At 45.7% G+C, this 22,169-nt stretch overlaps 1 protein-coding gene across 1 annotated transcript in view; it reads right to left on the reverse strand.

Annotated features, from left to right (window-relative positions):
• Window positions 1–22,169, reverse strand: part of SMC5 (structural maintenance of chromosomes 5) — a 281,089-nt gene that overhangs the window by 165,080 nt on the left and 93,840 nt on the right. Inside the window, exon 9 of the mRNA XM_029612667.1 lies at window positions 10,444–10,699. Coding sequence (XP_029468527.1) covers window positions 10,444–10,699 — 256 coding nt within the window. The remainder of the gene's footprint in view (window positions 1–10,443; window positions 10,700–22,169) is intronic.

Genomic DNA, 22,169 nt, shown 5'->3' on the forward strand with positions numbered 1-22,169 from the left:
TTCCAACGGAAATAAAGAAGACAATAGGCCGACTAAGATACCCGGAAAGAAACAACATGAGCACGCTGTCCCATATAACCCACCGAAGTCATACCCTGTGGAGCTTAACACAGGTGATACATCGGGACCACCTAAGCAAACCGGTCATTCATCAATGCCACCGCAAATAAAAGAAGCGTTTTTCCAGCTATCTCAATTGTTAGCAGGATTTTTTGAAACCCTTCAATCATCCTTCAAAATGCCTACAGATACCTCTGTAAGTTCACCGGAAACAATACAAACTTCCAGAGAACCATTGGTGGAGCCTCCGTCATCTCCCATGAGACTTTGCCCAGTTTCACCAGTTCAAAACCCAGAAACTCCAACTGAATCAGTTTCTCCACAAACATCACCATCCTCTTCTACTGGGTACCCATCTGACCCACCAGTACAACCTCAGGAACCGCATTCCCCTCCGGAGGACCTAACTTACCCGAAATCTTTGGAAAAAATGGGTACGATATTACATCTGGAGGTCCAAAAGGATACTGATCCTAGAACAGAAACTATAGGTCTCCTAAAGATTTTTGATACTCCAGGGTAACCCACATCTCTTCCACCACAGGAAGTCTTACACAGCGTTTTACAGAAATCCTGGGAAACGCCGTTTTCTCTTTCTGTTGTATCAAGGAAAACAGATATAAAATTCCGAATGCGGAAAACATCACACTACACTATAGCCCAATTGCCACATGCATCAATTGTGGTCGAATCCGCATTGCAAAGATCTAAGAAGACAAAGACACATACCTCCTACCCACCGGGTAAGGACAACCGATGTTTAGACGAGTTTGGAAGAAAGGTTTATCAGAATGAGATGTTAAATGCCCCAATACTGCACCATCAATTCTATATGGTACAATATATGTATGAGTGCATACAAGCAACGAAGGGTATGCTTACATCGACTGGAAAACAGGTACCACCACCTCTCCATGATATGGAAGAGTGTTCTAGACACCTTTTACGGGCTGTATATGAAGGGTTTGAGACATCTTCCAGGGCATCTGCTTCGGCCATTGCAGCCCACAGAATGGCATGGCTTCGATCCAGTGCCATAAGGGAGGATTTACATGAAAAACTTGCTAACCTCCCGTGCACAGGAGACAATTTATTCGGAGAACGCTTCCAAGAAACAGTTAGTAAATTAAAAGAGGAAGCTATTGCAGTTCAATCCTTAACAGCGCAATCACAATTTTCGTCCACACGCCGTTATTTCGGCTCTAATCATAGGCAACCGTATGCCCACAGACCCTATAGGTCTTACCAGTCATAACGGACACCTTCCTACCAGTCATATCAGCATCCACAAACACAACAGCAGACATCAGCGAAGAGGTAAACCACGAAACCAGAGACAGCCGGCCCAACAACCGGCAGCCCCGGTAAAATCAACACAATCTTTTTAGTACCTCAGCTGCCACCACAGCACCAAGCACCACCCGGCAGAATCCATTCTTGCCTAGCAGCCTGGGAGAGTATAACATCAGATCAATGGGTTTTAGAGATCGTACGGCACGGTTACCAACTCCAATTTACAACGAAACCCACATTGTCCCACCTTGCAATTCAAATGCCTCAGAGGTCCCAAACAACTTGGGGAAGAGATTGCCTTACTTCACAAACAACAAGCAATACAACTAGTTTCCCAGAAAGCCCGAAACTCCAGGTTTTATTCCCCATATTTCCTCATTCCCAAGAAATCTAGAGGCCTTCGCCCCATACTGGATCTTCGAGAGTTGAACAAATTCATGATCAAAGAGAAATCCAAAATGGTATCATTGAAATCCATTCTACCTCTGATTCAACCCAACGATTGAATGTCCTCAATACATCTGAAGGGTGCTTACACACAGATTCCAATCCACCCATCCTCTTGGGGATACCTATGCTTTCGCTGCAGGCATCAACACTACCAGTACAAGGTTCTCCCCTATGGACTATCGGCTGCACCCAGAGTTTTCACCAAATGCATGGTAGTGGTGGTGGCTCATCTCAGACAACAGGGTATGACAATCTTTCCATATCTGGACGATTGGTTGATAATAGCCTCGACTCCGGACATCTTGATTGACCACCTCCGACAGGTGACAGAGTGCTTACAAGAATTGGGGCTAGTGATCGATTTCCAGAAATCACATCTACAGCCAACACAAACTCTGCAATTCATCGGAGCTTGTCTAGACACGACACGGAACCAAGCATACCTGCCGAAAGACAGGGCAATACAAATGTGTCAACTCCTTCATTCGCTGAACCTCACACTGAGACCTTCGGCGAGACAAGTTTTAATTGTACTAGGTCACATGGCAGCAGCTATTTTCATGGTCCCAAATACCAGGCATAGACACCAGAGTGCAGGACCAATTTCTTATAGTCCGTTTGTAATTTTCCAAAACAACAACTTCTTTATTTTAGTCGTGGCAACTCCACTGTAACTGTACATATGATAATGTTGACAGGGTCCCCCGACACGGACCCGTGTTTCACCGAGGCTGTGTCAGGAGGGACACAGTTACAAACCATGAAATCTACAAAAGAACATCAAGGTCTATATTAAAACCCCAAAAGACTGTGACTACAGCAATATACAATATGAATTCAACATACCTTATAGTATTTTTCATTTAATGTGGCAGGGAGCGCGTACATCAGTAACAGGAAGGCATATTTAAAGTTCATAAAAAGGCGCCAAAATTATGGAACAAACAGCTGAGCAGCAGGAGGATTATCCAATCAGAGCTCAGGACCTGAGAGCCAATGAGAATCAAGTAAAGTAAAACCATTCAATCTCTTTATTGAGACCAAACGGAGCAACTGTATTCAAGGTGTAAATCCATTTTTGTTCCTTTCGGATAAGGTATTCTGAATGATTGCCACCTCTACTTGGAAACACCACCACTTCCAAAACAAATACCAGGCTACATATGCGGCGCCTGCAGTGGGGCTTAAAACGTCAATGGAAGCAACACTCACAACCATTGACACAATGTCTATCATTGACATCCGAGATGAGGAAGGACATAACGTGGTGACTCCTTTCCAAGGGAGCGTTGTTCAGCCCCCCTCCTCACAACGCAGTATTGACCACCGATGCGTCTCGCAAGGGATGGGGAGCACATCTCGAAATTTACGAAACACAAGGTTTATGGACAATGTTCGAACAGACCTTGCAAATAAATTTATTGGAACTCAGAGCAATTCAAAATGCACTCCAAGTATTTCAAGACCACCTAAAGGGCCGCAGACTTATGATCTACACAGACAATCAGGTGGTGATGCTTTACATCAACAAACAAGGAGGGTCCGGTTCATGGTCCCTATGCAAGGAGACCCTGATAATCTTCGAACACGCTCACCGACACTGCATACATTTTGCAAGCAACTTACCTACCGGGAGTAGCAAATGCAAGGGCGGACAGGCTAAGTCGCATCTTTCATCCCCACGAATGGGCACTCAATCCGGACGTAGCCCACAACATCTTCATACAATGGGGGACACCCTCGATAGATCTCTTTGCAACAGAAATAAACGCTCAAGTTTCCAGCTTCTGCTCAATAAGACCTAGCCCACTCAGAATTGCTCAGGATGCCTTCCTCATTCCATGGACAAAAGGCCTCCTGTATGCCTTTCCTCCCAAACCACTCATTACCAGGACAATTCAAAAGTGCATAGCAGACAGGGCTCAACTGATACTCGTAGCCCCAGCCTGGCCCAGACAGCCGTGGTACAGTTTCCTTCTATAACTGTCCATCAAAGGCCCAATTCGACTACCGAATTGACCAGATCTACTGTTCCAAAAACAAGGGACGCTCCTGCATTCGCTGCACTCATCTCTCCATTTGACAGCATGGAGATCGAATGGCTCCTATTAACAGAATAAGGAGTTTCCACTTCAACACAATTCATCTTGTTAGAATCCAGGAAACTCTCAACTAGAAAGAATTATAGCTATAAATGGAAGTGCTACTCTACCTGGTGCATTTCCAATGGCATAGCACCATTGGACTGCTCGCCAGAGCTACTCATGGACTACCTTCATACCTTATACACAGCTGGTCTAGCAACATCATCCATTAGGGTTCATCTTAGTGTCATAGGGGCATATCATAGGCCAGTTGACAATATTCCTATCTCCAATCACCCCTTGCTCTTTCATTTCATTAAAGAGCTAACTCACCTTCGTCCTCTGATCTCTAAACCTCCAATTCCATGGAACCTCAACACAGTTCTAGAACAGCTCATGCATTCCCCGTTTGAACCTATGGACTCGGCACACATGAAATACTTTACATGGAAAGTAGTATTCCTGGTAGCAGTAACATCTGCACGCTGAGTCAGTGAATTGCAAGCCTTAGTCCACTATGCACCATATTTACAGTTTTATCACCAAAAAGTAGTTCTCAGGACTCACCCATCCTTCCTCCCAAAGGTGATTTCCCAATTCCATCTAAATCAAGCCATAGAACTCCCCATCTTTTTCCCTAAACCTCATTTTAATGATAGGGAAAAACTACCGTAAACAGTGGACTGCAAAAGAGCATTAGCATACTACAAAGAAAGAACACATTCTGACTCCCGTGTTTCTCAACTATTTGTCTCTTTCGACCCGAAAGCACCTGGTCTATCAGTGGCTAAACGCACCATCTCCAGCTGGATAGCACAGTGCATCAAATTCTGCTACGACAAATGGGAACTACATCTACATTCTGTTCCAAAAGCTCACCAAGTCAGGGCAGTAGCTGCCTCCTTGGCGCATCTCAAGAATGTGCAACCTGTAGACATTTGTAAAGCAGCTACATGGTCATCGCTCCATACCTTCACATCCCACTACTGCCTTGATCAACAAGCAGCCAAAGATCCAAAGATAGGGCAAGCAATCTTGCAGTCTCTATCTTCCTGTCCACGGTGACTGCCACACTAAATGGATCACGCAAACATATACACATCACGGACAGCGTGATCGGGAGCTTGGGACTCCTATGACAGCATGGCTAATTCAGCCCTGCTATCAACAGGAAAAAGAAAGTTTGCTTACCGTAAATGGTGTTTCCGTAGATAGCAGGATGAATTAGCCATGCTGACCCTCCCTTCTCCCTGGCAGTCGCTGCCTATTTGACTATGTTGAAGCTTAATCACAGACTGAGGAGAATCTGTTACTTTCCTGCGCGGGAACACGCGCGCAGTCACAGAGAGAAAAGCTCTAGCCTCTGCTTGGTAAATACCAGGCTACATACTCGACGCCTGCAGTGGGGCTTAAAACGTCAATGGAAGCAACACTCTTGAATGGCAGTTCCCGTGGCAGCATGGCTAATTCATCCTGCTATCTACGGAAACACCGTTTACGGTAAGCAAACTTGCTTTTTGCCTCTCCACACAGAAAAACTCTTCAATTCTATCTATAATAGATGTCTGCAGACTCGCTGAAGAAAAAGATCGAACATAATGATTTATCTGCAAGTAGGGGAATACATCCTGAGGGAGGAGGCCATAACTATCACGTAGCACGGAAAAAGGCAATATGCGCCCCTCTGGTGACAGAACTTTATAAATGTGGGTAATGCTTTTTCTCTGCCAGGAAATAAAGTTAGTCGAAGAGGTGTCTGGTGAAAAATCAGCATTACCACAGATAGAGAGGGAGCAGCGCGGTGTATGACGTTGCCAAACCAAGTCTTTTCAGCAAGGATTGCCACGCCCACCGCAGTGGTGATATTAAAACATGATGAGCTAGGTGGGAGGGAAGACTTGATGCCGAGGATTATAGAATAAATCCCAGATCTAATGGGGCCACAAATAATTCATCACTTTCATGGTCAGAGAACATTGTACCATCAAATAACCACTCTCTAACCATCCACAGTAGGCTAGCCAAATTATATTACCCAATCCCACAGTAGGCTAGCTAAATTATATTACCCAATATCAGGTAGGCCCATCCCCCCTTCTTTCCAATTCTTTGTTAACTTTGCCAGTGCTATCCTAGGTTTTTTCCCTGCCCACAAAAAATTTGGACATCATTTGATTTAGCAGCTGAATATCTCTCCTGGCCAGGCAGGGGGGAAGTAATTGTAAGATATATAACCATTTTGGAAAAAGTACCATTTTGACCAAATTTATTCTACCACCTAGTGACACAGGTTGCCATAGTGATAGTTTATCCCTAGTGGTGCTCAATAGGGGTCATATATGAAGACTATAAATGCGATCTAAGTCGGTGGAAATGTAAACTCCCAGATATTTAAACGAACCCTCCACCCATCTCAAGGGGAAGTCCCCCAGCCATTCCTCACGGTAAGAGGTGGGACATATCATTGCTTCAGACTTATCCATGTTGACTTTAAATCCAGAAAAGCTCCCATACTTCTGAATGAGTCGAAGCAAGTATATCAAAGATCGAAATGGCGTTTGCAAAAATACCAATAGGTCGTCTGCAAAAGCAGCATATTTAAAGGGTGATGTGCCCAGTTTGAGCCCTTGAATTTCAGCTGTGTGTTGTATAGTCCACAGCAAAGGTTCCAATGCCAATATAAAAAGGAGCAGTGACCGGGAACAACCTTGTCGAGTCCCTCTCTGTGTAGCCTAAATTCTTTGGACAGTGCCCCATTGACTGTAACTGCTGCTATAGGATCTGTATACAACAACCGTATCCCATTCATGAAGAACCCTGCCAGGCCCATACGGGCTAATAGAGTGAAGAGCTATTCCTATTCTACTCTATCGAAGGCCTTCTCGGCATCGAAACTAACAATTATGTACTGCTGCTTATGAAGATTACAATGGGCTATAGCAGTGTTATAATTAGTGAGGTTTGGGTGGACCCTTGGACACTGTGGCAGCTGACCATGCCCACGGGGGGGAAGTCCTGTGAGAAGCCACAGGTCAGGCTCAGCTTAGGATGCACAAACACAGAGATTGATCTTTTATTAGAAATGTGATGAAGCCACCAGAGGTGGCAGTGGTGAGCAGCATAAGTAGCCCTGCTGGACTAGTATCCCTCAGGCGCTGGAACAGCGACTCCTCCGGTAGCAGTGCTGTACTGGAAAGAACTGAGAATAATGAGTACAGTGGAATATGCACAAAGCCCCAGTATGGAGAACTCCAGGATAGGGAGAGCAGGCCCTCGAGGAGCGAGTACCTGATCCCTGAGAGGCTTGAAGGTAATGTACTCACACAGCGGTTCCACGTAGGAGATGGCACTAGGGCTGGAACAGAAGCAGGCCCTCGAGGAGCGAGTACCTGGTTCCAGGGAACAGCTCTGAGGTGAAGATGGTAGTACTAACTGGTGTTGAAGATAGTGAATCCTTCCAGGCAGAAGCAGGCAGCGAGTCAGGGAACATGGGCCCTCGAGGAGCGAGTACCGGTATTCTGATAGTGACCTGAAAAGCAAGTGAGGCCCCCAAGGAGCGGGTACCCCGTTAGCGTTAAGAGTCCAATGGAAAATTGGAGAGGCAGAGTAGCTGGGTATGGAGAGCGAATCCCATCCGTAATATTCCCCTTGCTAACTCAAAGGCTAGCAAACATCGTAGGCTTTAAATATCCGGGCAGCGTGACGTCATCACAGGGGGACGCCCCTGAGGTTCGCGCCAAGTAGGAAATAAGAGTGAGGGCTGCGTGGCGCGCGCGCCCAAAGGTACCGGCGGAGCATGGCGGGAGGCAGCGCCCAAGCCGGTCTGGGGACACCGGAGAGGACGGCAAGGCAGACACCATGGCAGCAAGGCATCCATCCATAGCGAGAGGAGGTGCAAAGAAAGAAAGGTAGGCGGAGTGAAGCCGTCGGGAAGGGACGGTTGCAACAAGCAGTTAGCAAGTGACACATATTTTAAACTGCGTAACTGTCTCTAACAAATCCCGCTTGGCCGGGCAGATGTAGTCCGGGAGAATCAGTAAAAGCCTATTAACCAAGATCTTAGCCAGTATTTTTTGATCATAATTAAGTAGGGAAATTGGCCAATAAGAACTCACTGAATCAGGATCCTTCCCAGGCTTGGGTCGACCGTGATGATGGCTTTATTCATCCTTTGCGGATAGGACTCATGCTCAATGAGAGACATGAATACTTTATTCAATATTGGCAGGCCATGATCTAGTATCTTAAAGAATTCTGCATTGAACCCATCTGGACCTGGTGCTTTTAATAATTTGGCTGATTTTATGCCACCTATAATTTCTCCTGCTTCTATTGGGCGGTTTAATCTCTGGAGATGTACATCTGAGAAAGATTTTACCCCAATATTCCCCCAAAAAGCATGACATTGTGCCATATCTACCCCTTCTGAGCTGTATAGACTAGAGTAATATTGCGCAAACGTTTTAGAGGAAATGCCATTATCAGAAGTTTTGATCTGACACACGTTTAGTGCCCCTATCTGTTTTTATTAAGCAAAATAATAACCTCCCAAATGAAACAAATGACCAACGAATGCACATTCCTAGAAGACATATGGCCTCAGGTAGCACAATTTGGCGCATTATGTGATGGAATTAGGCAGCAGTCATGAAGTTCAAAGATATACATTTAAAAGTTGCATTTAGGGTACCTTTTGAAGCCATGGTAAAAAGGAGAAGGCTTTATCAAAACTCAATTTTTAAATTTGCAGAAGATTTCTAACTAAAAATTTGGTTTTTGAAACACAAAAATAAAATAAATGAAACAAAAAACAAAAGCAACTGGAGAAATAAGACAATACTGTAAACAAAAAAAAAACCATATGAGCAGTTAGAGAGACTGCACAAAAATCTCGTCTTTTCACCCTGGAAGAAAAAACCAAGCCCGAGGATACTTCCATGGTGGCTGCATGGGAATCCCCACACATATTCAGCTCTTTTCCATTTCAGTGCCACTGAATAATGTCACCCCTGTGTGGCCAATTATGTCTGGCTTGTCCAGAGAGAAACTATGGAAACACTTAGTAGCAGGACTGCAACTAGCCTGCAGAAATGTCTGTGCTATTTGCCTAGAACTATGTTTGGCCAGAGAAAAATCACTGTTGACATAGGCAGAACCCCCCCCCCCCTCATCCAAAAATGGCACCTACCTTATCTTTATTACCTCATTTATATTCAGACTATAATTAATTTAAGCTGTACAATCAGTCCACAACAGTCTTAATTTTACAAGGGTCAGAAGAGATCAAGAATGGTTTGGTTAGGCTGAAAAAATTGGTATAAGATATCAAACCAGCCAGTGGCGTAGCTAGACAATTTGGCGCCCGGGGCAAGAGACTTCTTCGGCGCCCCCTCCCTCCATCAATGATTTGCATCTTGCGTAAAAATTGACGGTAACATCCTGTCTCATACACACACACCGCTCCTTTCTCACATACACACAGAAGCACCCTTCCGATCCAAGGTTGAACAGCTGGTCTCCGGCGGCGGTTAGCAGACTGGTGTTCACTTCTTCGGTCCCCGCCGGCCTCGATTTTAATGTCTTCGGCCCCCGCCGGCCTCAGTTTTAATGTCTTCGGCCCTCTTGGTCTCCGGCGGGGGCCAAAGACATTAAAATCGAGGCCGGCGGAGGCCGAAGAAATTAAAATCAAAGCCGGCGGAGGTCGAAGAAAAGAAGATGGGCGCCTCCCAGCCAGCCCCCGCTTGAGGCTGGCTGGGAGGTGCCCATCTTCTTTTCTTCGGCCGCCGGCCTCGATTTTAATTTCTCCAGCGGGGGCTGGCTGGGAGGTTCCCATCTTCATTTCTTCGGCCTGCGCGCCGCTGGCTGATCTTCTTTTCTTCGGCCCTCGCCGGCCTCGATTTGTATTTCTTCGGCCCTTGCCGGCCTGGCAAAGGCGTTGAGGCTGGGCTGAAGAAGAGCCACGCGGTAGAGACCACGTGACCAGGTAGACCGGCCCACCGGGGGATGCCCGATCCCCCGATAGGTCAATCCGCCCCTGACCATTACTATAAATCTCTCATAACAAAAAAAAAAAAGACGATCTGCCAGTATTCAACACCACTTACATCTGGGCTTAAAATACTAATTTCTTTTTTTTATTTAAATAGCTTTTTGGCGCCCCCTTAGACCCGGCGCCCGGGACGGCCGCCCACCCCTCGCTATGCCACTGAAACCAGCACTTTCCAACAAAATAATTCTGATACCAGTATAAAATGTAATCTTCCAGTCTCTGTTCAACACTCTCGCCTCCCTATATATTTCTCATACTAATGTTGCCTAGTTTGCCCCAAATCACTGAGTTCTCCAAACTGCAAAAGTCTCATGACTTCCCTAAAGACCTAGCGCCATACAAAGTTTGGTGCTGCTAGCTCCAGCTGTTTCAGAGATATTAGGGGAAGGGGAAGGTCACACCTAAAAATACACAAACTGGCACACACACAGACATGTAATACAAACACATAAGCCTCTTTTTATATAGAACAAAGGCTAAAAAGGGCAGCTGGGACTTAAAACTTACTTTTATATTCTCTCTCCAGATATTCCTTCTCTCGTTTTAATTCACTCATTTCAATATCAATGTTTGCCTTGTCTTCTTGAATGCTTCTCAGCTCATTACTAATAGAATCAATTTCTGGTTGCAGATTCTCACAGTTCTCTACAGTATTCAACTCATTTTGCCAGTCTTCTATCATCTTACGGACAGTGACAATTCTCTTCTCTCGATTTAACTCTTCATCTCTTTTCATTCTCAAATTATGTTGAACATCGCCAATCTATGAGAAATATGTATATGCATATATTAATGCAAGGGTCATACAATTCTATCTTTAACACAAAATTTAAAGAAATTAAATAAGCAGAGGGTCACAGCAAGGATGGAGATTGTTACCAGGCAGTGATGGTTTCAAGATTAATGACTGCTTTCATAGAAATAAGCCACTCAGAAGATACTTGTACTAATCCTTGAGCCTTTTTGCTAAGAAGCAACTCAACAAGGCTCCTGAAGAGTAAGATATGAGAACTATACTTAACATACCTTCAAGCAAGACCGTGGCAAAAACCCCACCAACTGAAAGGACAAAAAACGAGTACAGCATCTGTCTGACAGGACTCAAGGAAAGGAAATTAAGACTAAATTTCACTTTTCTTATTCTGTCAGAAGTGGGATGTACCAAAGCCAACCCTCAGACTAATGGGATATTATTTGACTTGCTCTCAAAATGCCAGACCTAAATACAACAGCCTCTCTGGCATGAACATCCATGAAGTGTTACTGTCTTGATGAATGCAAGGACATTCAGTAGCCACCCTATATATCTCCAAAGGAGAAAACAGACAGAGCTCTGCCCACAAAGAGGCATTATCCCTGTTCAAAAAAGCCCTAAGATCTCCTGGAAGCAGAGGAGTAACCTAGTTGTTAGAAAAGCAGGTTGAGAACCAGGGAAGTCAGGGTTCAAATCCTGCTGACACTCCTTGTGACATTGAGCAAGTCACTTCATCCTCCATTGCCTCAGGTGTAAATTTAGATTCTAAGCCCTCTGGGGTTACACAAATACCTACAGTACATGAATGTAATTCTTCTGAAGTGTTTTGAAAGATGGAAAATAAATTATTTTAGAAATGTATGTGGAGCGGATAGTCTCCTTGATCCACTGAGCAATCAAAGTTTTAGAAGCAGTTACTGCCTTCTTTTGTCCACTAAAGAGAATGAAAAAAAGATCATATTTCTTGAAAGAATTAGTCACCTTCAAATATTACATAAATACCCTGCAAATATCCAACTGGAGAAGATCTTCATTACCCTTCACTGAGAAATCAATTACCTGAAGGAAGGGAGAAAAACCATCTGGTTGATATAAATTATGAGACTATTTTAAGTAAAAAGGAAGGAACTGTGTGTATCGACATTACCTCATCAGAGAACCTGAGAAAAGGCTTCCTACAGGAGTGATCCTGTAGCTCTCAAATACACCTTGCCAAACATAGTGACTAAAAAGCACATCCTTCAAGAATAGATTTTCATTAATGCTCTCTAGAGAGGCTCAAAGTAAATACTAGACAAAGTTCTTAGAACCAAATTTAGATTATACATAGGAAACATCTCCCTTCTGGGCAGCCAAATGTGTTTCACCCCTTTCAGGAAGCCACAAAAACATCCAGATGTGTCGCTAGTGATGAACCTTCCAAATTACCCCATAATAGCTGCCACCTGTAGCGTGAGAAAACTAAATGATACTCCTATTCTCCAGACCTTCCTGCAATATTATTAAAACTGCACTCACTGATGCCTTCCACAGTGAAATCACTTTATTTGCATACCAAGCTTAAAAATGTCTCTACACCTTCACATAAGTTGATGTGCATAGCTTGTGGGCCTTTAAAACCATCAAAATCATTTTGTCGGGTAACCTTTATAGAAACAAAAGAAATGGTGGCAGAAAAGGACCAAATGGTCCATCTAGTCTGCCCAGCAAGCTTATGGTAGTATCTGCTGCACCATATAGGTCACTGCATACTTAATTTCTCAGACCTTAAAGTGAGGGCCCTTGTTGGTTGCTGACTGATTCCAATCCTCATTACCTCTTGCCGTTGAAGCAGAGAGCAATAATGGAGTTGCATCAACAGTATGAAGGCTTATTGATTAAGGATAGTAATCGCCACACCAGCAAGTTACCACTATGCACTCTTTTCTTCATTTCCATCCTCTAGCCTTTAGGGATCCACAGTGTTTATCCCATGCCCCTTTAAAGTCTATCACTGCTTTTTGTCTTCACCCCCTCCTCTGGAAGGGCAATCCAGGCATCCACCACCCCCTCCATGAAGAAATATTTCCTGATGTTAGTTCTGCGTTGTCCTCCCTGGAATTTCATTTCATTACTCCTATTTCTACTTATTTCTTTCCAACGGAAAAGGTTTGTCGATTGTGCATTAATAAAACCTTTTAGGTATCTGAAGGTCTGTATCATATCTCCCCTGCACCTTCCTCTCCTATAGAGTATACATATTTAGGTCCTTCAACCTCTCCTCATAAGTCATTTGATGGAGTCCCCCCCCCCCCCACCAAAATTTTGGTCACCCTTCTCTGGACCGCCTCCAACCTGTCTCTGTCCCTTTTGAGATACGGTCTCCAGAACTGAACACAGTACTCCAGGTAAGGCCTCACCAAGGACCTGTACAAGGGGATTATCACCTCCTTTTTCTTACTGGTTATTCCTCTTTCTTATCAACCCAGCATTCTTCTGGCTTTTCGCCATCTTCAGATCACTAGACACTATCACCCCAAAGTCCCTCTCTTGATCCATGCACAACAACCTTTCACCCCCCATCACATACAGCTCTTTTGGATTGCCTCACCCTAGATGGATGACTCACTTCTTGGCATTGAATCTCAGCTGCCATATCTTCGACTAATGTTCAAGCTTCCTTAAACCATGCCTCAATATCTGTACTTCTTCTGGTGTTTCCACTCTGTTGCAGATCTTAGTATCATCCGCAAATAAACAAGCTTTACCTTCTAACCCTTCCGCAATGTCATTCACAAAGATTCTGAACAGAACTGGTCCCAACACCGATCCTTGTGGCACTCCGCGTAACACTTCTCTCTTCAGAGTAGAAACATATAGAAACATAGAAATGACGGCAGAAGAAGACCAAATGGCCCATCTAGTCTGCCCAGCAAGCTTCACACATATTTTCTCTCATACTTATCTGTTTCTCTTAGCTCTTGGTTCTATTTCCCTTCCACCCCCACCTTTAATGTAGAGAGCAGTGATGGAGCTGCATCCAAGTGAAATATCTAGCTTGATTCGTTAGGGGTAGTAGCCGCCGCAGCTGCACCCATGCTTATTTGTTTTACCCAGACTATGTTATTAGCCCTTATTGGTTGTTTTTCTTCTCCCCTGCCGTTGAAGCAGGGAGCTATGCTGGATATGTGTGACGTATAAGTCTTCTCCCATGCCGTTGAAGCAGAGAGCCATGCTGGATGTGCATCGAAAGTGAAGTATCAGGCACATTTGGTTTGGGGTAGTAACCGCCGTAACAAGCCAGCTACTCCCCGCTTTGTGAGTGCGAACCCTCTTTTCTTCTCCCCTGCCGTTGAAGCAGAGAGCTCTGCTGGATGTGTGAAGTATCAGTTTTTCTTCTCACCTGCCGTTGAATCAGAGAACTTTGCTGTATATGCATTGAAAGTGAAGTATCAGGCTTATTTGATTTGGGGTAGTAACCGCCGTAACAAGCCAGCTACTCCCCTCTTTGTGAGTGTGAATCCTTTTTTCCACATTTCCTCTTGCTGTTGAAGCTTAGAGCGATGTTGGAGTCACCGTAAGCCTGTGTATGTTTATTTAATAAGGGTATTGACTCCAGGCAGTAGCCATCATTCTGGCGAGTCACCCACTCTTCATTGGCAGCCTCTTGACTTTATGGATCCACAGTGTTTATCCCACGCCCCTTTGAAGTCCTTCACAGTTCTGGTCTTCACCACATCCTCCGGAAGGGCATTCCAGGCATCCACCACCCTCTCCGTGAAGAAATACTTCCTGACATTGGTTCTGAATCTTCCTCCCTGGAGCTTCAAATCGTGACCCCTGGTTCTGCTGATTTTTTTCCTTCGGAAAAGGTTTGTCGTTGTCTTTTGATCATTAACACCTTTCAAGTATCTGAAAGTCTGTATCATATCACCTCTGCTCCTCCTTTCCTCCAGGGTGTACATATTTAGATTCTTCAATCTCTCCTCGTACGTCATCCGATGAAGATCCTCCACCTTCCTGGTCGCCCTTCTCTGTACCGCCTCCATCTTGTCTTTGTCTTTTTGAAGGTACGGTCTCCAGAACTGAACACAGTACTCCAGGTGAGGCCTCACCAAGGACCTGTACAAGGGAATAATCACTTCCCTTTTCTTACTCGATATTCCTCTCTCTATGCAGCCCAGCATTCTTCTGGCTTTAGCTAGTAGGTTCCATTTACCATTACACGCTGTCTATCCAACAACCAATTTGTAATCCACACCACCACCTTGGCGCTCACTCCCAAGCTTCTCATTTTAGTCACAAGCCTCAATCAGATTTGTATGACAGGTCCTTCCCATGGTGAATCCATGCTGCCTTGGGTTCAGTAATCCTTCAACTGTAGATAGTTCACTATCCTTTCCTTCAGCAGAGTCTCCATTAATTTTCACACCACCAAGATGAGGCTAACCAGCCTTTAGTTTCCACTCTTGTGAAGCAGGACCACCACTGCTCTTCTCCAATCACTCGGCACCACTTCCATTTCCAGGAATCTATTTCCTCACTAAACAACCCTGCTCAAAGGCCAGACCATAAGACAAAACAAAGCTGGACCCTGTGCCAGAAGATCCCTGTCCTATCAAAACCTGAGGGGCTCTCCCCCAACTTGATTCTCAAGAGATCTGCAAACCAAGGGCATCTGAGCCAATCCGGAATGACCAGAATAATCAGATTCCAAGCCCTAGCTATTTTCCACAGGGCTTACCCCACAGGGGCCACAAAGCAAAGACATACAGAACACATAGAAGCCATGGCTGAGTTAAAGCATTCAATTCTCAGAACCTTCTTCTCTTCTGTGGCTGAAGAACCTGCCCATCTTGTCATTCCTCTTTATTGCCATCAGGTCCATAACCGGTCTTCACCATCTGACCACAATTAGGGCAATGGCCCTTTTTGAGAGTTCCTACTCCTCTAGATCCAGGGTATTTGACAAGAAATTTTCTTGAACATTCTCCACCCGTTATGTAGGTAGCTGACAGCACTCGTAAGTGTTGCTGTTCCCAGAGAATGAGAAGACTCACTTCCTTGACTGCGTGAGAACTCCTGCTAGCACCCTGGTGATTTACATATGCCACTGCTTTGTGTTGTCTAAATATTCACAGAGCTTGTCCTTGCAGTATCTGAACAAACTCCTGTAAGGCCTTTGTTATGGTTCTTGTCTCCAGGTGACCGATGGACCAACTGGCCTACAGAGGACTCCATGTCCCCTGCGGCATATGATCTCGACAGTGAGCTTCCCAACACAGAAGACTGGCATTGGTTATTACTGTAACCCACGATGTGTCTCCAGATCTACCCTGGCTTCAAGATTCTTTGTATCCAATTACCAGATCAAACTGTCCCTTGTCCATACAAAAGAATGAGCCTTGCATAATATGCATGGAACTGAGGTGACTACCAAGACAGGAAAGATTTCTGCAAGGGCTGCATGGTGTGCCCTTGCTCAGGTCATAAAGTCCAGGGCCACCATCATAGAGCTCAAGACTTGCTGGAAACCCCATACCCTAAGGCTTTGGACTGATATAAGGCCGTGCACTTGACCCTCAATCTTGAAAAAATTCTTTCCATTGTCATACATACTCTATCGTTCTTCATGGCAACGTGGGCGCCCAGATACTTCAAAGAACTAACTGGTTCCAGCTTGCTCTTTACAAAATTTACCACCCAGCTCAACTTTCAAGGGCTTATCACTCTGGCAGTAGAAGTTTGACTCTCCTCCTACAATTATGCCAGATGAGCCCATTGTACAGATAGGAGTGAACTAAAATACCCTTCTGACGCAAAGCTGCCATCACTACACCCATTAGAGACAGTTCTGTGGATTGTAACCAGCTCAAATGGCAATACTCTTAACCGGATATACCTTCTAGGAACTGCAAAATGCAGGAATTTCTGATCACTCTTTCATGAGAATGTGAAGATAGGCTTCTGTCAAGCCATGGGATGTTAAAAACTCCCTTCTTCCCAGCCAATATGACAGACAGAGCTTCCATCCGGAACAGAGGTACCCCTCAAGCACTACGTTGACCTGCTTCAAATCCAATATGGGATGGAAAATCCCTGCTTTTTTGGGAACTACAATATTAATTGAAGACCTTTCTTGTCCCAGTTCCAAATACAGAATTGAAATCACTGCTCACAACCAATAAATGCATTCCAAGGTCAACTGATCTGCTTCTCTTCAGAGGAGAGTGACAGATGTTTGAATAAAGAAGGAAAATTCCAAGATGAAACAGTCTCTAATGATATGCAGGACCCTCTGCTTCAAAACAATATGGACCCATCTCCAGTTAAACAATGTCATGTGATGACATATGAACGTCCAGGGATAGGATCCCCAAACCTTCATTGGAAAGTGTGATTACTATTTGCACCACTAAGGATCCCCATCCTTTCCACCCTTTTGTCTCTTTGAAAGAACTGCTTTACTGTGATGCCAAAGTCCTCCTGGGACAATACTGTTTCAATTCTCTGAAGAAGGTCCCCATTAGAAAAGCGGAACACAAATAGACTTGGACCAACTTTTCCAAGTCCTCCCCAAAAAGGAGCTTGCCCTTAAAGGGAAGTTTGGTGAGAAAAGCCTTTGAGGCTGAATTTGTTGCCGAGGTCCTCAACCAAAGTAAATAAATAGCTTCCACTGTGTCCATTTATTTATTTAAAGTATTTTATATACCATTTTAACAATACAAATTGACCAAAACGGTTTACAATAATGATAAAAATAAAATAAAAATTATAATTAAAATAAAACCACTATATTTTGTAGTCCTTCAGTATTTAGAAATAATTAAAGTCAAATAAATAAAATAAAATAAAGTAAAATAAAATAAAAATGCAGTTGGAGAAAAAGACAATAATTCATAATAAATAAAAATTCAAATATCTACTATGCAATAAGATACCTCTTAGTTAATTATTAATTATTATTAATTAGAAACAGGTAGGAAGCAAATGTTGCTTACCTGTAACAGGTGTTCTCACAGGACAGCAGGATGTTAGTCCTCACGAAACCCGCCCCCCGCCCCGCGGTGTTGGGTGCCGAAAAATAAAATAAAACGAACCCAACACCGCAGGGCGGGGGGCAGGTTTCGTGAGGACTAACATCCTGCTGTCCTGTGAGAACACCTGTTACAGGTAAGCAACATTTGCTTTCTCACAGGACAAGCAGGATGGTAGTCCTCACATATGGGTGAGTACCGAGCTGAGGGTGAGTACCCAACGGCATGCAACAGGCACAACAACTGGGGCGGAATTTGGTAGAGGGCATCCGGAACCCTATCGGGCAGGCGGAAGGGTGTTGGTACGTCACATTGGAAAAAGGTTACGGAGGACAGATTGGCTGAAGATGAAATCCTGTCTTCCGGCTTTGTCCAAGCAATAGTGGGCTGCGAAAGTATGGAGTGAGCTCCAGGTAGCAGCTCTGCAAATGTCAGGAAGCGGCACCGATCGTAGGTGTGCTACTGAAGTCGCCATGGCCCTCACAGATTGTGCTTTAACACAGTCTTGAAAAGGAATGCCTGCTTGCTGATAGCAAAAAGATATGCAATCCGCCAACCAGGAGGAAAGAGCTTGCTTACCCACAGGTTGCCCTAATTTGTTTGGATGGAAAGAGACGAATAACAGAGTGCTCTTGATGTGGGCAACTGTACGGTCTAGATAGAAAGCTAGAGCCCGTTTACAGTCAAGGGTATGCAGAGTCTGTTCCCCTGGGTTGGAGTGAAGCCTGGGAAAGAAGATAGGTAGTATGATGGATTGATTAATGTGAAACTCCGAAACTACCTTGGGCAAAAACGTAGGGTGAGTGTGGAGTACCGCCCGGTCCTGCAGGAGTTTAGTGTAAGGCGGATAGGTGACTAGGGCCTGTAACTCACTAACCCTGCGAGCAGAAGTGATAGCTAAAAGGAATAACACATTCCATGTGAGATATTTAAGGTCACAGGAGTGGAGAGGTTCGAAAGGTGGTTTCATGAGCCGACCGAGAACCAGATTAAGGTCCCAAGAAGGGGCTGGAGGACGTAAAGGTGGCTTGATATGGAGCAAGCCTTTAAGAAATTGTGTTACGAGGGGTTGTACCGAAATAGGGACATCCCCGATTCCTTTATGGAAGGCGGCTACCGCGCTGACATGCATTCTAATGGAAGAGGTCTTTAGACCGTATTCTGATAAATGCCAGAGATAGTCCAAGAATTTTGGGATTGGACAGGAAAAGGGATCAAGGGACTGCGTAGTGCACCATGATGTGTACCTTTTCCATTTATAGGAATAAGATTTTCTTGTGGAAGGCTTCTGTGAAGCAATCAGGACATGAGAAACTGATTCGGAAAGGTTAAGTGGTTGAAGGATTAACCTTTCAATATCCATGCAGTCAGGGACAAGGCTTGAAGATTGGGATGGAGTAGGCATCCGTCGTTTTGCGTGATCAGATGCGGGTCCGTTCCCAAGGGAATGTGCCTGCGGATGGAGAGATCCTGGAGTATGGGAAACCACACTTGGCGTGGCCAGTGAGGTGCTATCAGGATCATGGTTCCCTTGTCCTGACGTAGCTTCACGAGAGTCTTCGAGAGAAGAGGAAGTGGAGGGAATGCATAAAGCAGACGGTTGCCCACGTGAGGGAGAATACATCTCTGGGCCGAGAGTGCTTGCTCTGAATTAGGGAGCAGTAATTTTCCACTTTGTGGTTCTGAGGGGACGCAAAGAGGTCTATTTGGGGATACCCCCATTGCTGGAAGAGAGAGTTCGCTACCGATGGATTGAGCGACCACTCGTGCGGTTGGAAGACACGGCTCAGTTTGTCTGCCAAGACATTGTTCACTCCCAGCAAGTAGGTGGCCCTGAGGTACATCGAGCGGGAGAGCGCTTCCGCCCAAATCTGCGCAGCTTCCTGACACAGAAGGAAGGAGCCTGTGCCGCCTTGCTTGTTGATGTACCACATGGCCACCTGGTTGTCCGTCTGAATCAGGATTACGTGATTTGATAGGCAATCCTGAAAAGCTCTGAGAGCATATCGCATCGCTCAAAGTTCCAGGAAATTTATCTGGTGTTTGGCTTCCTCTGGAGACCAAGATCCTTGCGTCTGTAGATTGTTTACATGAGCTCCCCAACCGATGTTGGAAGCGTCGGTGGTGAGAATGATTTGAGGATCTGGTAGGTGAAAAGGCAGTCCCTGGAGGAGATTGGTGTGATCTTTCCACCAGGCGAGAGATAGACGGAGTGCGTCGGTGATGTAAACAATGGTTGACAGAGGCTGAGTGGCTTGAATCCATTGTGACCTCAGAGTCCAATGCATGACTCTCATGGCCAGGCGGGCCATTGTTGTCACATAGACTGAGGACGCCATGTGTCCCAGCAGGACGAGGAATTGGCGAGCTGTTGCTGTGTGTTGAGACTGCAACTGGTGTGCTAGAGACACGAGGGTTTGAACTCGCTGCTGAGGGAGAAAGGCTTTTGCCTGGTAAGGTGTCCAAGTCTGCCCCAATGAAGGATACGGTTTGAGATGGGAGTAAATAGGATTTCTTGTAATTGACAAGAAATCCTAGAGATATTAGAGTGTGAATGGTCAGGTTCAGGGAGGACCGAGCGACTTGCTGGGTTGGGGCCCTGATCAGCCAGTCGTCCAGATAGGGGTAGACATGGACACCTTCCTTCCTGAGAAAGGCTGCGACAACTACCGTGTTTCCCCGAAAATAAGACATCCCCCAAAAATAAGACCTAGTAGAGATTTTGCCGAATTCTTAAATATAAGACCTCCCCCGAAAGTAAGGCATCCCTTGTAAACAGGGCGGATTGACCTATCGGGGGATCGGGCTTCCCCTGGTGGGCCGGTCAATCCTGTGACATCATTTTTTTTTTTTTTTAAATAAAGTTTCCAAAGTATTAGGGGCAGACGCGAGCAGTGGTATCCCGAGGGGAGCCAATGCCCCCGGGCGCAAGGAGGCTCATGCGGCCGCTGAGCCTCCTTGCCCGAAGAAAAAGATCGCGTTCAAACGCGCTGATGCTCTTTCTCCTTCCTGCCTGTGCGGCCCCGGAAGTAAACGTTGCCGGAGCTGCGTGGGCAGGAAGGAGAAAGAGCATCAGTGCGTGCAGAAGAGGAGCCGCCGCGGGCTGCTGCGAATCCCAAGTCGCAGCAGCCCAAGAAGAGGAAGAGGCCCAGTAGCAGGGCCGAGGAAGAGGAAGATGCCTGGTAGCAGGGCTGCCGCGGCCCGAGAAGTTCAGGGCCGCTGCAGAGCCCATCCTGCGGCAACCCGCGAAGAGGAGGCCTGCAGTGGTATCCCGAGGGGAGCCGATGCCCCCGGGCGCAAGGAGGCTCATGCGGCCGCTGAGCCTCCTTGCCCGAAGAAAAAGATCGCGTTCAAACACGCTGATGCTCTTTCTCCTTCCTGCCTGTGCGGCCCCGGAAGTAAACATTGCCGGAGCCGCGTGGGCAGGAAGGAGAAAGAACATCAGCACGTGCAGACGAGGAGCCGCCGCGGGCTGCTGCGAATCCCAAGTCGCAGTGGCCCAAGAAGAGGAAGAGGCCCGGCAGCAGGGAAGAGGAAGAGGCCCGAGAAGTTCAGGGCTGCTGCAGAGCCCATCCTGCAGCGACCCGCGAAGAGGAGGCCCAGAGGTGAGAGAGAGGCTGAAGGTCTGTAGAGGGTGTGTGCGTGCGTGTATGAGATGAGTTGAGAGATTGTGTGTGGGAGTGAGGATCTGAATGTTTGCAGAGGCAGCATGTGAGAGCCTCTGTGTGTGTGAGAGAGACAGCGTGTGACGGTGAGAGCCTATGCTTGAGCAAGACAGCATGTGGGAGTGAGATAGAGCCTGTGTGTGTGTGAGAGAGAGAAATGCATGTGAAAATGAGAACCTGACTGTGTTTGAGGGAAGAAGATGGAGAGAAAAGAAATACGGAAGAAAAAAGTACAATATAAAAGGAATTGGCAAAAAAATAAGAAAGGGAAGGTGGAAAAAAAAAAAGCCTGTGACCAACCGATTAGAAAACTAACATAAGCCAGCAAAGGTAAAAAAAAAATAAATTACTTTTTAGTGATTGGCACATGTAATCTTTGGGAATGTGCAAGAATAGCACTTTCTCTATGTAGATCTCACAATGTACGAGATCAGCATGGAGAAAGTGGAAGCCCACGGGGCCTGCACAGAGGAGGCAGCAGAATGGGCTTCAGTGTCAGTAGCAGCAATCGGCGCCTCCCCAATAGCCATGTGGCAGCAGTGACAGTGGCAGCAAGATTACTGACATCTGGGGATGGTGGCAGTACCAGTCGGGGGACCCCTTCCAAGCAGTGTGCAGAGGTTCAAAAGCAGCAGAGTCAGCCCAAGCTGACTACCATGAATGCTGCACACTCTTACCTCTCTCTGACAGCTCACTGGTGAGGCATGGCTGACGCAGGGGCAGCCAGCAGCTCTACAGTATTAGACATCCCCTGAAAATAAGGCCTAGTGCATCTTTGGTAGCAAAAATTAATATAAG

This window comes from Rhinatrema bivittatum, chromosome 1 (genome assembly GCF_901001135.1).
Source record: "Rhinatrema bivittatum chromosome 1, aRhiBiv1.1, whole genome shotgun sequence".
In the NCBI taxonomy this organism is placed as follows: domain Eukaryota; kingdom Metazoa; phylum Chordata; class Amphibia; order Gymnophiona; family Rhinatrematidae; genus Rhinatrema; species Rhinatrema bivittatum.